A 17,647-nucleotide genomic window follows, 5' to 3' on the forward strand; every position below is an offset into this window, starting at 1 on the left:
TACAAATCGACTGTATACCTGGAAGCTAGGTGGTTTTCACTGTATGAGTCACACATTTATGTAACAGGCATAATGCATGACCAGCTCCAGACAGCACTTAACAGCGACTTTGTACATTTTAACTTTCCTCGTTAAGTTACTCACACATTAATAATGCACAGTTTTTCTTCCGTAGATTTAAATAAAGGATTCAGCTTTGATGTGAACTGGTAATCTACATACTTTTTCTCTCTCCATTTCAATGCACTGCCACTACCTCTGGGTATTCTTGAAATATTTGTCACAGATAATTCATTATTGGTAGCTATGGATCTTCTATATTAAGACAAATCATTGGCTCCCAATCAGCCGTGCAACCCAGGAGTATATTTTTGCATATGCAAGGGAGTTAAAAGTGAAAGCAGTAGAAGTGTTTGACTAATTTGAAAAAAAAGTTGTACTGACATATTAAGTAAGCTGTAAGAACTGAACACTATGCCTGTATGTTGTGATTGAGAAACTGGAAAACAATTATCTGACACAGCTTTAGCAGAGAGATCATCCAGTGGGTGAAATTTTAGGTAGCTCACAAAGTATTGAAAAAGATTGGACCAAAACAGCAGATAGGAAATGGATAATCATTTGAATCAGTTAGAGAATAAAATGTATGGATAAAAAGTAGGTAAGAATGTAAGAATGCTAACTATGAGGTTGATGTACCTCCTCGTCCCCTCAACACTGTGTATGGCTCAGAGATGTACTGTATGTTGATGCTGCTGATTGTCATTCTCCTTTTCACTCCTTTTACATTTACACCATGAGGTTTTTCCATATATCACATCTTACTGTTGTCCAATGTAGGCTTGCAAGGATGAAGCGACTTGTTTACGTTGTGCCGCATGAATAAGTTTAACTTAACTTTAAGGTAACTGCGCTGTACCATTAACCTGTCAAGTTTAACTGCCTGTGCTGCATCCCTTCAGCCATCAATCAACCACTGGCTGTAGCCCTTAATGGGTGTACTTGCCTTGCTCTCACATACCATCTCTTAAGCAGGGGATATCGTCCTGTCCTCCAAACCATATCGCAGTGGCACCCGGTGGGGCTTGCACTGCAATATAAAAGATAATGGAATATAAAATTGTTTTTATATCCTCTGAATGTGCACAGGCTGCGTGCTGAAGGCTTTCTGCACTATTGTTTTAAGGCTCATGAATCTTCTAAACCGCCACCACTGATCACAGCGAACGCAACACTGGGACATTTACACATCGTCTCGCCTCGTAACCTCCCCTCAGTCGACTGGACAGCCGACTCTGTGGTGCTCAAGGTGGTCGCACTGCGCAGCTCGTTGCCTTAGATCACTATTGGATTTCCCCCACTGGTGCCACAAAACAGCATATTTCATCTGTTGGACCCTGCGAGCTGTCGTCTATGGTCCACTTCCAGCTGCTGAGGTTTGACTGAGCACCAGTTCTCTGTGTATATCTGTCCGTTTGTGTGAGTGTGCAACAAATGCCATAGTGAGACTTTGTAGGCTAAACTCCATGGCTGAAACCAGCAAGCATTTGAACTCTTGATCAATCTGTCAATATCTATAAAATGTCAAAGGATTGTTAAGAATAACATTTTTCGCTGCCCGAAGTCAAAATTACTTCTTTTGTCCGTCAAACAGTCCAAAACCAAGACCCTTCATTGACTACTATAGATGACAAAGAAAAGCAGCAAACCTTTACATTGAATAGGCTGAAACCAGGAGATGTTTGATATTATGTGCTTAAAAAATGACAAATAACTTCCTGAATAGTTTTTTTTTTTCTAATTCATCTAAGACTAAAATAAATTTCATGAACAAAATACAAACAAGAGAGAGAAAAACAGGTCTATAACCATTAATTATCAAAATGATGGTCACTTGTCTGTCAAATGATTAATCAATTAATGCAGAACTGGTATATTAATGTAGACGATGAGGACCATGTATTAATGTTGCACCACAATGTTAAGAGGATGAGTCTGTAAGTGTGTGTTCAAAGGCTTGAATGTCCTAACCTGGGTGCAATCTTCAACTCGTTCCCTTAGCTTGTATATAATTATTAATGCACAATGCTGTTATTTGACTATTTTGACACAAAACTTATTGTAAAAATAAGCAGAAGTCAAAACATTTGGTAAAAAAAATATCACAATGAATGCAAAAACCATGTTTGATCCAACACACAGTTGGCTAAGCAGAACCTGGTGTGTGCTGGTGTGTATGTGTGCAATTGCAGGCCCCCCCGTCCCCTTGTTGACCATGGTCCAGGCCGACCGACCTCCGGCCGACCCTGAGCCATTTGAAAATATGATTGTAATCCTTGTGAGGATTTGGCCTGGGTGTCTATTACCACTGTAATCTGTCACACTGGCATCCAATATTCATTCCACGTCCAGGTTAAGCCCCTCTTTCTGTCTGCATCACCTATCACCATGGGAGAGAGGGGGAGAGAGAGAGACTGAGAGAGAGAGAGAGAGAGAGGGAATCCAGTAAAGGTGTTGGCATGACTGGGGAGAGAGAGAGAAAGAGAGAAGCGAGGTGGGGGGGGGCTGAAATTGAGAGAGCACTGCTTCAATCAAGCCCCTGGGTCCGGGATGAAGAAATCTATCGTGGAACACAAGGTCTCATTAATGCAGCAGGGATAGCTTTAACCGCAACCTCCGTCTTACGCACGCGCACACACACACACTCACACACAGACACACACCTGGCTGAGGAAAGAGGTAAAAAACATGGAAGAGAAATGGATAGATGTGAGAAAAGAGATTATGCATTTCTGGGGGGAAGCTGAGAGAAATTCTGCGCTGTTGATGCAATGTTCACACATGTGGCGCAGAGTCGGAACTGAAGGAAATGGAAGAGGAATATCCTCTCGGTGTGCGAGTTTCTGTCAAACTGAGGCTGAACCTTTTACTGACCAATAGGTTACATTTATGATTACAGTTTGAGCAGCCCAACAGGTTTACAAGCGACCTGTCCATGATGGAATGTGCATCTCATCATGGTGGGATACAGTCCAGTCCTCCATGACCTTGCGAAGAACAGGAGATGGATGTGTGGATGGGTGGATAGATGGATGGATGGATGGATGGGTGGATGGATGGATTTCATGAGAAGACTTTTCATGCTAGCACTGTGTTAGTGTCACAAAGAATTATCCCTTTGCGAGAGAGTCTCCTTTGTTTCATGCTGTAATGATTTATAGACATCTAAGTGCAGCGTGCGATCTCTAAACATTATGTCTTTTTAACCCCTGTGGCGACAAAGATTATATCCCTTATAGAACAGATTGTTTAAAGACAGCCACTAGAGAGAGGAAAACAATGAGTGGGGAGTGTAACGTGGAAATGATTTGGATTTACTTCTCACAAAATGGGAAAGTTTTCTTACCAAACCTGCACCGGCTGCAGTGTGTGGCAAGGAAGCAATTTGTTTGTGTCATTAGGAGTTCCCAGGATCTAGTATTGATATGTGTTTAGTGATAAACTCCTGCAATCACTCCCCATCTGTCTTTGTCTCTCTCATGTGGGATAATGACAGGGAAGAAAGGACTGTGTGTGTGTGTGTGTGTGTGTGTGTGTGTGTGTGTGTGTGTGTGTGTGTGTGTGTGTGTGTGTGTGTGTGTGTGTGTTGGTTGGATGAACACTGGCCGACCTATGAATAAAACATATCCCTTATAGACCACACGTTATGCAAATTAATTTCTTGCAATAAAAATCTTATATGAGGAGAAACTATATCAGCCTGCTGTCAAAAGCCAAAAAGTTTAAAAGATACACAATAACAAGTGCTTGAAGCTGAAATGATTGACAGCTGACTATTGTAAATGCCAATATTAATGTCAGTATCATAAAGTTTGCAAAATATAGGTCTATGGTTAAATCTGCAAGGCAGGAAATATGTATTATTTCAAATATATATATATATATATATATATATATATATATATATATATATATATATATATATATATATATATATACACACAAGAGGAACTGGCATGTTAATGTCGTCATTACATTGTACTACTACACTGTACACACTATGGAAGCTGTTTTAGAATCACTGCAGTTGTATTGGACTTTTAATTAGCTCATCATTTGGAAGTTGATTTTTCAGTTTCTTTGCATCTTGTTTTACACTTACCGATTCAAAAGGTGCTCAGACGATCAGCTAGTTGAGATCTTAGGTTGTTTGACAGTCTGACTCTTGATATCAGCACTCTTTTATCCAAAATGCACCACAGATCCTGAGTGATGAAAAACAGTTGATACATACAGAAGCTATAAAATGATGAGAGCTTGTTATTTAAACAAATTACTCAGGCCCTTCACAATGTCTTTTAACAGATGGATTTTTTTTTTTGTAAACATAAGCTTTTCCTGTCTAAAACACATGTTGAGATTGATTTATCACTCTGAAGTTCGCGCACTGATCACCTTCGCAATTAAATGTATTCATGCAAGAAGAGAAAGAGACAAAGGAAGGGTAGAACGAAGAAAGGATGGAAGGTGGATTACATTTGCTATCTGGGTTACAAGTGCAAGACACCTGTCACACAAGCGGATCTGTTTGATTGGTGTGAGCCCATCTATCTAGATGGCTTGTGGGCAGTTAGTAAATTTATATTCCCTGAAGTCCCATCCTCCATCAGCAGTTGCCGTGCTACCAGGCCAAGGCTGTCAGACACCACGGCTGTATCTTATTTTCAAAACCAGACACGGTCGGACCCTTAGTGGCTTACCTGATCCACAGTGTGTCTACTTTTCCTGAATCCAAACTTACACCTCTTTATCTTTGGTACATGTATAATAAACTGATGAGAAAAAAGTACGTACATATTCTCTGCCCTTCCTTGGCCAGAGCAACATTTTATATGTACTGTAGGTTTGTTCTTAGGATTGTTATTTTGGGGCAAAGGTTGAAACATAAAACACTTCTTACCTTTTGGATTTAGCCAGTATGTAAAATTGCATGTGAATGAGGGGACACAAAATAAATAAAATGAGCATATACAACAGTTATTCACATATTTACTTTGAGTAAAGAATCCAAAAAAATATGAGGATCTGCATCAAAGTAGAGAAAGGTGGATAGATGGTGGATAAAACTCAGGAGACAACTGTTAAGATCATTTATCAGTGTTCATTAAACTGTAGCAGTCACAGAGGAACAGTGAACCTCTTGAAATAAGCCAAAATTAGTGGCTTGATTTTCAAGTCTTTGGGAGGTAAAAATGCTTAAGGCAAGTGACGTGACGTGTTGTCTTACCTCTGAGTGCATCATGTAAACTGTTCCCTAATCTGTAACATGTCTAAATTTCCTTGGTTTGCAAAGCAAGGGAAAACACTTCTCTGTGACCTAAACACTACAAATAACGCTGGTCTTTGGAGTGCAGCTAAATGGAATTAGTCTAATTCATTATCCTCCACGTTGCTGCTTTGTTGGCTTTTATTCCTCTAGTCGGTTGGTAAAATTAGCCTGAACAGTTTGACAACAATGGGCGCGATGCCAGATGAATTTAGAGCAGCTTCCTGATGATTTGTGAAATCCACCCTGAACCGCGCACATGTTGCTGCACACGAACACCCACCTGCACACGCGCACGCCTGCTCCCTCACACTATCTCGCTGCATCACAATGCTAATAATCGGATTAAGCCCCTGTGTTTTGGGTGGGTCGACGGCATCTCTATTAGCGCCAATTTAGCATGACTTATCTGCTCTACTAACCTCAGCGCTGGCTTTGTAATCCGTGATGGCTGTCCCCCATCCTGGCCACTTATCATCACACTGGGATTAATAGAAACATCTTTTGTAATTACAGAAATGCTGCAGTGCCGGGCGCTGTCAATTATTTTAATGTGTGCCAAGCCATTAATCGGCTAACAGAGCCCTCCGTGGTGCCCTACAGTAAAACACAGAAAACTGCCATTGATTTTCATGAGGCCGTATACTCAGCATTTTATCTCCTTTTTCTTCTCCGCGATGGCCGGTGAGGTTATTGATCTTCATAAAGGCAGTATTTTGTCATTAGGTGAGAAGCAGAGGAGACAGTAATGAAAGGTTTTTAACCCGTGTGTTCAGGGGGAGCGCTGGACGACTGAGCAAGGTTTCATGCAGGTGCTACACACAGCAGATTTTCAGCTGCTCAGCTGCAGGGATCGATATGGATACATCTTTGTCTGATTACAGAGATGTGCTGGTGAGGAAAGCAGTTTGTGAGTAAGTGTATGTGTGTGTGTGTGTGTGTGTGTGTGTGTGTGTGTGTGTGTGTGTGTGTGTGCGCGCGCGCGCGCACAGGTGTTTACAGTAATACGTGATCACTGGATCGGATTTAGATGTAAAGGAACAGAAAAGCTTGACCTGAGATGAATCAATTGCTCCTCAAAGACACCAAAAGTACTGTTTTCTTACTCCAGCCAAGGATCATGGCTACCACAGAGGTTTGGGGAGTTTGCATTTTAAAGCCGCTGGTAAAAAGTAACTTAGTATTTAAGTAAAGTACTATAAAGTATAAGATGCAGAATAAGATTTTATTCGAAACCTATGAACATTATATTAAATACGTTAGATTTTAAAAGATTAATCTCCCTGACAGTGTATGAAGTAGTTTAAATGAGCTCCACCAAAAGGTACTGTGTGAAGGATTCAGGTGGCGGATTGCAACCAACTGAATACCCCTCGTCTCACCCTCCCTTGCAGTGGCCACTGAAAACACAAAAAAAAATGCCCTCTCTGTATTTGGTTTATCCATACTCAAGAAACATGGTGGTGCAGTAAAGCTGCACCAGTTGCACATCTTTTGTAACCTTTTTTTAGTGGAAGCTATTAAATAATAAATAAACATAACATGTCATATATTTCAATATCGCGTTACTGAAATGATCCTCCTTTCTACACATTGGACCTTTAAATAAAAGTACTTCCCCCACCACTGTCTGTAAGTAAGAATGAAGCAAAAGTTGCTGTTGAAAAGTCTGAAAGTTAGGAGATAATTGCTCAGTGTAAAAATAGGATATGGTTTGACTGAAAACTTGATTTGGAGTCTGAGATTTAATTAAAATATAAATGTCTCAAACAACATTTAATAGGATTTCAGGCATATAAGGGCAGGATTTCAAAGAGAGAAGCGCTAATCCCAAAAATGGATTTGTGTAACTGTACTTCAACTGTTGTTCAATTAATGTGATATTGCAGGATTGCAGTGTAATTGATAATAAACAGGCGCAAGAAAATTCAATTCACCCCTGTGCTCCACTCTCACTGAGTAACAGTTTTGTTGTCCTTCAATGAACGCACTTTCCCAACAAACCACAGCAACACGATCAGCCACCCTGCATGCCAAGTGTGCTTTTTAGAGACTGTCCACACCCCATAAGCAGGCATAACTGTCGTGTATGACTTATTACACATCTGTCTGTGGATACACAGTGCACCAGATGCTGCAGTTAATGGCACACCTAACCTCCCACCATGTAACGGTACACTAAAGCCCAAGCGGAATTTTCCACTGCCAGTCTGCATACTTCCTGCTCTCGTCTCCTCCCAGCCACCGCTGTCCAGTGCTGGGGGAAGCCTGTAGGGGATGGTCCAGACAGGATATTAATGGGACCCTCCGACAGACAGAGGCCCTGACAGAGCCCTGTTCCATTGTCACCTTGCCTTGGAGGACAGGGGGAAAACTTCCAAAGCTTATTAGCTGAATGGAGCTGTTTTCTCCCTCTAACTTACTCAATCTCTGCTTCGCGGCTTCATTAGACTGTCTTACATCAGAGGTCTGCTCCTCTCTCCGTTTCCTCACCACATCGCCACACTCACTTCCACACATACACACATGGGCAAACGCACAGGGTGACATCTCCCACCTAATCAAGTAGTGGATTATCTTGTCCTGATAAATTGGAGCTTGTAGCACTTGAAAGGTCCTCTTGGAGAAGTGCCTCCTCCCCCTGACAGCTAGATGGAGGCCCCAGGGAGCAAGGAGTGAACATCGCCTGGTAATGATTTGTGGTAACTCGGACAAATGTTTTTGGAAAGACCTCTCTCAAGCAAGGAGGTGTGATGAATTTAAAGGTTTGAGAATAGTTCCTGAAAACCCCGAGCCAAATTCAGATACGAGGGATAAAAAATAAACATCTATTAGTCCTTTATGTATGAAGTCATGTTGAATTTAGGTGATGTACTTGGTTTTAATGAATTGAAGTAGAAAAAATAAATAAGTTACAACCCTAGACACTTGCAGATCCTTCAAGACTCAGAGAGCTCAGTTCAACATATGACTGAAAAGAGACATTTCTTTCAAAGCTATTCATTTGATCTATTCAGTTTGCGAATGAGTTCCTCTGGGCCATTTGACACATTCACTCTATTCCTGTGTTTCCAGCGTTGGAGAGCTGAAGAAAACAGACATCTTAATTTCAAATCTGGGAAGGATATGTCATGATATTTGTAGTGACTTGGTGTAGTGACAAGAGAGCAGGGAAAATGCGCTGTGATGACAAGAGTCAACAGAGGTTTTGGCAGACTCTTTGAAGATAAATGCACAACATAAAGCTAAGTGGCTTCAAATATTCATAGATTGCATACTGCGTGTATGCACATGACACACTTTTGATTCAGTTTCACAAATCCCTGAATTACTCTCCTAATAACATGGTATATGACGCATACAGCCCCATTCCTACATTGAGTTCTCTTCCAGATCAACTGTGAAAATGACCTAATTTGTTCTCGTTCTCGCCAAGACTAACGGCTTTTCATTCCTTTTTTGTTCCTCCTTCCCTCCTTGGTTTTCTCTGCTCTCTCTCTATGTAGGAGAACCCCTATATGTGTAATAATGAATGTGATGCCACCACAGAGGAACTCGCCCACCCTCCGGAGCTCATGTTCGACATCGAGGGCCGTAACCCCACAACATTCTGGCAGTCCACATCTTGGAAGAAGTACCCAAAGGCCCTCCTGGTCAACATCACGCTATCTTGGAACAAGACCATCGAACTGACCGATGACATCGTCCTCACCTTTGAGTCAGGTCGACCCGAACAGATGGTCCTAGAAAAGTCGCTGGATTATGGACGAACCTGGCAGCCCTACCAGTTCTATGCCACAGACTGCCTGGACGCCTTCACCATGGAGCCCAAGACGGTGCAGGACCTGACCCAGCATACCCTGCTGGACATCATCTGCACTGAGGACTACTCCCGAGGTTATGTGTGGAAGTATGACAAAACAGTGCGTTTTGAGATCAAGGATCGCTTTGCACTGTTTGCTGGGCCCCGGCTGCACAACATGGCTTCACTTTACGGCCAGCTGGACACCACCAAGAACCTGAGGGACTTCTTTACCATCACAGACCTGAGAGTCCGCCTGCTCCGACCTGCTACAGGAGCTACGATGGTGGACGAGAACAACCTGTCCAGATACTTCTATGCCATCTCTGACATCAAAGTCCAGGGCAGGTAAGACCTGAATTCTGATTCAAGGCCGCAGACTCCTCGCCACCCCAAGAATGTCAATTTGTTATTTGGGTACATTTCCACATTTCTAAGAGAAGATGGAGGTCCAACAGCATTTTTTTCCCTTGACATGTACTGTAGGTTTATTCAGCTATTGGTGGACTTGTGTCAAAAAGACCCTAAAGGCTGTTGGTGTAGTTTCTGTGGGTTTTATTGAAGCAACAGTGCAGCAACCCAATAGAGAAGAAAAATGTGTTTACCATGAACATTCTTTCCAATTAGGCAGGGGATCCATAATGATTCGCAGAGTTCACCAGTTGTCAGCATGTCTTAATTAACCAAGCTGCTTACGGCTTGCTGAAGCGATCTATTTTGGACACCAAACTCACTCAGCTGTCTGTCAGCCCGAGGAAGACTTTAGCGGAAGCATTTCAGCCATCAGGTCAGTGCACGTTGTAATTAGTGTTTGATTTACAAAATCCACAGAGGGTCATATAACATGAAAACAACACAGCATTATACTTTTAGCGTAAAGGACGTCAAATGCTTCCCCCCCCCACTTTGCAACGTTACGAGTCACTGGGGCATTGACTTAAGTGGATCTGTTTTACACTGTGTGCTTTTTCAATTTAACAAATGTGAATGTGGTTGTAGGGGTGAAGGAATGAAGATTTCATTACTCTTGTTTTGCTTTTCACACATGAGATGCTGGCAGTGCAGAAGTGCAGAATGGCGGAACATCAACAATTCAAACATATGGATAGAAGTCAGCCCTGCCAGAATGTGGCTCACAACAGCGCTAGTGTCACATTGTGCCTTGGCCTGAAGGTAGACAAGACTACAAATGGAATCTTAGTAGTGCTGTGTTTAGTCACAGCAAACATCAGTTTCTCTAACCAATGTGGCTTTTTGAAATAATTCAATTATAATCAAACCGTCTTTCTCATGCTACCATGGCTAATCCATAGTCGTACTGTAATAATGTGTTTGCTGCCGTGACGATATTCACATTAATATCTTCAAAACCCTTCAGGCTGTTTAATGAATCTCTAATTTGTTGATTTCCTTAATATGCCATTAAAATGGAGTGCGGCTACACTACACAATGCTCTTACGTTATGTAGTAAATGGGCAGGTACCCTTGAGCACAAGGCGCTATGATAATGAATGCCTCTTTCAGAAATTGAATTTTCGACTTTTCTTGTGATTGAGAAGGTCATTCAGCAAAAAAATAACTGGAGGGAATTTACTAACACAAAAGATTTGGACGGGGCATTCATTCAACACCCGCAGAAATGAAGGGGGCTGTCATAAGCGCAGATTATTTATTCTATCTGACTAATCATGACCGAACTCATACATCCCTGTGGGGCTGTTGATTTGAGCAATGGCTGTGCGCCACCATCGGGCTGCTGTCGTTTACCAGCCTGCTGCTTTTAGAGTGACGCTCGCCTGAGAAATGTTCCCCACTGTTTACCAAAGGTAACACACAGTTCAGCCATAATGAGATACACTCAACACAGAGAAGCTTCACTCTCCTTTTCCCCCCCTCCCATGGCGAATCACTGCTCAGCCCCTTTCTCCATGCGTCGTATACGAGACATAAGCTCCTTAACCCCCGGAATACAGTTCTGTGAGACTCGGCGGGAGCGATTTTGCAGGGCCAGTGAGGTTGAATCTGGCACATTTCACTGTGCTGGACTCAGCTGCCATCCGCCTGGATCAGGAGAGAGAGGGGGTGTGGAGGGAAATACAGTAGGAGAGCTCGCAGATTTTCTGCCCTTGCCACAACAGTGTGAGAAACAAAGAAAGGAACCTAAGCTCTTTGCTGAAGTAGGTCAACCTAGAAAAGATGGGAAGGAGAAGGGAAGAAGCGCAACTTTGCAGAAGTAGACCTCTTCGCCTCCTAACATGTAGCTCAAGTTGTTACAGGGAAGCCAGGAGTGTCATGCATGACCATTCTATTATGGTTGATTACAAGGAAGGAGCGGAGCAAAGGCGCTAGGGAGAAAAAAATCGATGCGAAGAATTTCAAATCAAACCGAGCATGGAGCTGTGAGATGGATGAGAACAATGCATACGGCCGGGTGACTTGAATGAATTTGACACCCTTACTGTGTTAATGTATCAGCAGAGTTAATGGGTGTGGGCAGAGAGAAAGTGCGCAGAGTTGGGAGGATTTTCTAATTATCTACTGTATAACTTTGGTATAATTGCTCTGCCTCCCTTTTTTACATGCTTTACAGTAACTGCAGCCTGCAATTTGGCCAACTGTCTCTCCCCCCTTGCTCGATCTCCTCCTCCTCCTCCACCCTCCCGCCTGTGATCAATATAGTGTAATTAAAGCCTGAAAAGATTCAGGCTACCAAAGGATCTCTTTCTGGCTCGCTTCTTCTTTCTTTCAGCCTCTGTCCCCTGCTTCCTGTTTCGCTCTGTTTCTCCTGCAGAGTAGTCGTGTCTCTGAAGGGGCCCTCGGTCCCTGCCTTGAGTCTGACACAGAGACCCAGTCCCATTTTGTTATGTACCACCACTCAACTGCACCAAGAACACCAACTACGTATTCATCATTACCCATCACGAGCCAGGAAATAATGCTCATATCAAGAGCTGTAGGTGGGATTTATGGCACCACTTTTATATCATGCCACCGTCATGGTGGTTGAGCGCTAAAATCCTGTCTGCTGGCCAACGTTTTAAATAACCTCCCAATCTGGCATCAGACTTGTGCTTCTGATTCCTGTTGACAGTGCATAAAAAATAATGTCAGCCCCGTGCATAGTCTTAACTAAATTTCCATCTTTTTGGCTACCCTGTTTTTGTACAGCAAACCCACACATAGGGAAAATAAATTGTGTATCATCTATTTACCCATGAACCTGTGGGAGTTCATTTCCTAAGTATACATGTGCCAAGGGGCATTATCAAGGAGGGTCAGAAACAACGGTTCACTAGAAGGGGTGGATTGCGCCGACCTTTTTCTGCTCAAGATTCCCTGTCAGCCTCGTGGAAGGAGAATCTTGTTCACTGAATATGAACCTCCACACTGACGACGACCCCGGCATATTAAAATGTCATCGTGAACAACTCCTGGTCTGCTGCAGTTGAACTCACATGAAGCACAACTTTTGCGATTCAGAACCCTTGGAAACATCATTTGGATGTTAAACAAAGCTCTAACTCTTGACTTGTCTCCTGATTGCCTTTAAAAGAAGAAGAAGTTCATTTAATTTACAAGCGGCACTGAAAACTTCCTTCTTACTTTTTTCTTGGTATGTCCTTATTGGTAACAGTCCACCACGCACTCTTCTCCAAACTCCAGATCATTTCAAATTACAGAAAAATGCTGTCCGTCTGTGGCTTCAGGTTTTCTTATAGAATCAGACATTGGCCTCTGATTCACCTTTATTAGAGATTTGTTATATTCCTCTACTGTAAAGAGTGTGTGCAGCGCTTTTCTTTTTCAAATTCAGTCTCTATAGTAATTTCATTTAGCGGGTTAACAGTAAACTGTTGTTTGTAATGTTTCTCCAACCAAAGAGGTTTCAGAGAATTATTTGTAGGTTAATTTATTTTCAGTCACAAGGGGCAGCTGCTGAATTATGCCTTTATGTATTGTGGAAAATCAGAGTTGTATAAAAAAAAATATAACCTTTCCCTTTCAATTGGTTTTGAACTCGATGTTTGAATTTACTGATGCCGTGTTTTTCTTACGTGCCTCTTTGAGACAGAATAGCATCCATTAAAACATCAGAGAGCATTTACAGGTCTTGGAGAGTACTGATATATTTCTGAAGAAAGAAGAGCTGTACAAAAACTTTTGTGGCTCCAGAGGGAAGTGCCTGAAGTCTGATAAATTACTTCAGGTGATGTCACTTGAGGCAGCACAGAATGCATGGAACAGAAAATATGATGTATTTGTTCTTCTTTATTAATTTTGGTGCTATTCTCTCTTTACCCTGACTTTTGATCACCTAAAATCCATGTAACATTGATATTACACACTATTTAGTTTAGAAGATGTATCGACTAAATACATATTATTTATATATCTGAGTGTTGATACCTGGTTGACATATGTATTGAAATCGGTATAATAACCATCTGTAGCTATCATATTGCTGTACACATCTACCACCCATAGTAAATATCAACATATTGTCACACATGAGTCATCATTCCAATGCACTTAAAGAATGTTTTTGATTTGGATTAATGCATGTCGAACAATGAGAACACTGCACCTCTGCGGTACTATGTGAAGTATCAAAGAAAGTAAACCACATTATTCAGTCATCTGGCATGAAATGTCATTGCCTGAACACATTTTATACTACTGCAGGGCTACCTACAGCGTCACACTAAAAAGCAAAGGGCCACTGACCAGGCTGCTGTATTTGACCCACTGGGAGTGAGAATGAGCTGCTAAATGCAAAGTCGTGCTAACCGGCTGCTGACTGTAGCTCATATTTATCATACAGACATGAGAGTGGTATCGATCGTTTCATCCAACGCTCGGAAAGTATTTTCCAAACTATCACTTCAGGCATTCCCGCTACTTTGTTTGTTAACCCTAAGGTGAAAAGTCTGGACCGCTGCTACCCACTAATATCAAAAAAGTACGCTAAGCATACTGAACGTACATCTGAGCCATCCAAAAAATATCATATAGATGAGCCAGTTAATTTCTCACACGGTGCACAGGTCAAACTATCAGTGCATTCTAATTGCTGTGGTGTTCAGTGCATGTGTGGTTTGGACACAGCTGTTTCAACTACAGATCAGCAATTTGGTGAGTGATGGCTCTATCGGATCTCCCCTAAGGGAGGAACAAACAAGAAGTCAGTCTGCTTTTTTCTTTTTTTTCTCTCCTCGCTCTCCCTCCACAGTGCTTGGCTTGCTCTTAGGCCTGCCTGTAGCCGACACATAATCTATTTGTGCTAATTTCATGTTTCTTCCTGCCCACTTCCCCCTTGAATAAGTCATTCCACTTGTCTACCCTCCTTAGTCTCTCTCTGTCTGTTCCTTTGTCTCTCTGTCTCTCTCTCTCCCTCTCTCTGTCTCTGCCACTATAAGCATCTATTTACCTTCCGCTGTGCACTGCATTTCAGCTTTTTTTGAATCAGCAGTCTGCATTAGTCATTGTGTAGGAGAATGCCAGGTTTGTGGGACAGGCTAAGTGATGGGTCCAGATAACTTAGACCATCTGTTGACATCCACGCAGCGTGTGGGTTTTTATAGCTTTAATCAAATGACCGTAGCCTTTTGTTAGTCCAGCAGCAAATTAGATAAGTGAGATATTTCAAATGTCAATGAGGCTTTAAGTCAAATTGTCTAATGGATGTCTGTGTCATATTTACTGTATAATGATGGTAATGGAAGTGGAGCGTCCAGGGGTGACTCATCAAAGAGGAAATACAGAAAGCAGTGATGTGGTTGCTACTCAAAGGGCAGAGCTTTAAAGTGGATGTAACCATACACCCAATTCATTCTGCTGCCATCTATCAATCTGTCACTTTGCTGTCCACACAGTCACTGTTTCCATACACTGTTCCAACTCCTGCCATTATCAGACTATTATGACCAAGACTATTGTCCTTAAAGTACGAAAACATTCTCCACTACATGTAAAAGATCTCAAGATCAATAAAGGAATCATTTGTAACATTTTTCATTCAAGCATCTGAAATGTCTTCAGATGTATGAGACATTATGCCAGGTTCAGAGTAATCTTATCAGGGCAATGTTGCATTTCAGTTGTTCACCCTTCAATGAAACTTCCAGAAGAGCGTCAAGAGCGCGTGGAATAAAGCTTTAACTGCTGCTGAAATTATAAACTGTGTGTGTAAAGTATGCTCAGTAAAAGTCCTGGCCCCTGTGACTGATGTATTATAATATATAGCATTATAACACTGTTGAAAAATTAGGTCTTTCAAAAAAAAGAAAATATGTTGTGATGTAGAAATACCTTAAAATTACACTGAATTATATTTTATACTACTGCTCTTTAGGTTCTGACACCGAAATTGCTTTACGTTGCCATCTGTGTGTTTTGTACCGTATTGTGGTGATACATTGATACATTGCTTTTTTGTGAATGACATGATTAGATACCAAACACGCATTCTAAAATTAAATTGTTCCCTGGCCTTTGTCTATCCTCCTACCTACGCTTACCTTCTCCCCTCCCTGCTCCCTTGTTTATCCTCCTTCCCACTTCAAAGTGTGCAAGGAAGTGTTTCTTTTATTTATTTTCTGCAGTTTTTTTTTATTTATTTCCGTTTTGAGTGTTCAGTTTGAAGCTGCGAGCTGCCTTCCTACACTTGTGGGTCCATTGAGACAGAAAGCGTAGGATGCTTTATTAACTGTTGACCTCTAGTTTGGAACTGAAATATGATCAGTCTTCGTCAGTGAAGGTACATGGTTTGTCCTGATTTTGTAGTTTTGGTTTAAGATTTCTGTAGCACATTAAGGGGGTTAAATGACAAGTTTATTCACGATGAGGGCTGACAATCATCAGTGCCCCACCTGCAGACAAAGGAGGACTAACCGTTGTCCCAAACAGACATTTGAGACCTCGATTGACGTCACCCGCATGTTTTTTTTCTGCCTTTGACCTGTTAGGAACCTTCATTTATCTCAGTATGACACCTGACCTCGCTTTATCTCCTTGCATCTTGTTACTGACAGAACTCAATTAGCCAGTCAGCGGCTGCCTCAGACCAAAATGCCAACTAGCCGCAGCTGCCTCTCTCTTCCCTTTATCTCTTTCTTCTTCCTCCCATCAACACCTACATCACCTGTCTTTCCTGACTTCTGTCCAGGCCGTTTCTCCACCTCTCTGCCTTTGATCCTCCTCCCTCGGTTTGTCTCCAGATGACGGCCCCCCTGCTAGAGACTGCCAAGTTGAATTTTTTTTTTTCTCAGTTGGCACGGAAACTTTTTTTACGCCAACGTACGTATGCTTTGGATGTGCCTGCTGGATGAGGTTTTTAAAAGGGTGCACGTGCAAGGTTGTCACGTGTTTACTTCCAAGATAAAAGATTTCCCGACATGACAAAATGACTTTTGTCGTTAGCACCTACGGTATGTTTGATAAATCATTTCAGACCTGGAATTTGTGTGAACTACAAAAATAACAATTTCTACATAATGTTGCTTTAATATTCTAAAAGCACATTTTTCTCATGCTGTCTATGGCTACACCACCTGTATCGACCATTTTACTGTTATTTAGATCAGCTCTGCTTAGCCTTATTTCCATTTTTTTCCCCCACAGTAACGCAACATGCAAGCACCTGCCCCATTGCCATTCTAAAGAGACATCTCTAGAACCATTGACAGGACTGCTTGCTCTGCATACAAGTTCAGTAAGGATTCTAGTTTGAATTTTTGATCCATGTAGGTTTGTTCAAAGGCCTGTGCAGGCACCAGCCACCATATTATTTCCGCATTAGCTCTGCTTTCAAGATACAGGTGGTGTCCGTTCCTCCACGGATTGAGCGCTTTGATACTTTCACAGTATTTATACAGCACCTAGAACTGCTTTATATTACAAAAGATAAAGGAAATCTCACTTTTTGCCACATGGGACATTTGTAGTTTTTAGGGGGCCGACCTCCACCTGCAGAGAGCAAGGTGGAGAGCAACAGAGAAAACATGAAATAAATCCTGACATGATGTATTAATTCCATTTTGCTCCAATTTTACTGGTCTCATCACAAAGCCACCTGCCGTCCCCCGATTGCCCTCGTGCCACTCCCGCTTTGATGCCTCGCTTTTTAAATTCTTGTTGATATAGATAATGAGGCCAGTAATGTAGAATTTGTTCCCAGTGGTTTATTTTTGATGAGCATTTACCATCCACAGCCATTTACTCGAACATGAATTCACCTAGAGCCAGCTGTGGTGGGTGTGTCACTGTGAGTCTGTATTAATATAGAAGTTGGACCCCCTGAACAATTAATTGGATGTTACCAGCTGCAAAATCCTCCCCGAAGCAATACACATGTGAACCGTGAAGGTAAAAGAGAAAAGAATACGAGGAAAGGGCTTTTTTTGAAAACTGCAGCAGGCGGAGGCAGAATATGAGGTGCATGAGATATGATATGAGAGGAGGGCCCAGTGCACCATATCTAGAGGCCGCAGCTGCCTTTGCAACATCATCTGCTTATGGC

The 17,647-nt window shown here is 42.0% G+C and overlaps 1 protein-coding gene across 10 annotated transcripts in view; it reads left to right on the forward strand.

Annotated features, from left to right (window-relative positions):
* Nucleotides 1–17,647, forward strand: part of ntng1a (netrin g1a) — a 270,500-nt gene that overhangs the window by 203,299 nt on the left and 49,554 nt on the right. For all 10 annotated transcript variants that reach the window (XM_037078806.1, XM_037078805.1, XM_037078798.1 and 7 more), the window contains one exon: nt 8,833–9,476. In XM_037078806.1, coding sequence (XP_036934701.1) covers nt 8,833–9,476 — 644 coding nt within the window. The remainder of the gene's footprint in view (nt 1–8,832; nt 9,477–17,647) is intronic.

Source organism: Acanthopagrus latus, chromosome 19, assembly GCF_904848185.1.
Source record: "Acanthopagrus latus isolate v.2019 chromosome 19, fAcaLat1.1, whole genome shotgun sequence".
Lineage (NCBI taxonomy): Eukaryota > Metazoa > Chordata > Actinopteri > Spariformes > Sparidae > Acanthopagrus > Acanthopagrus latus.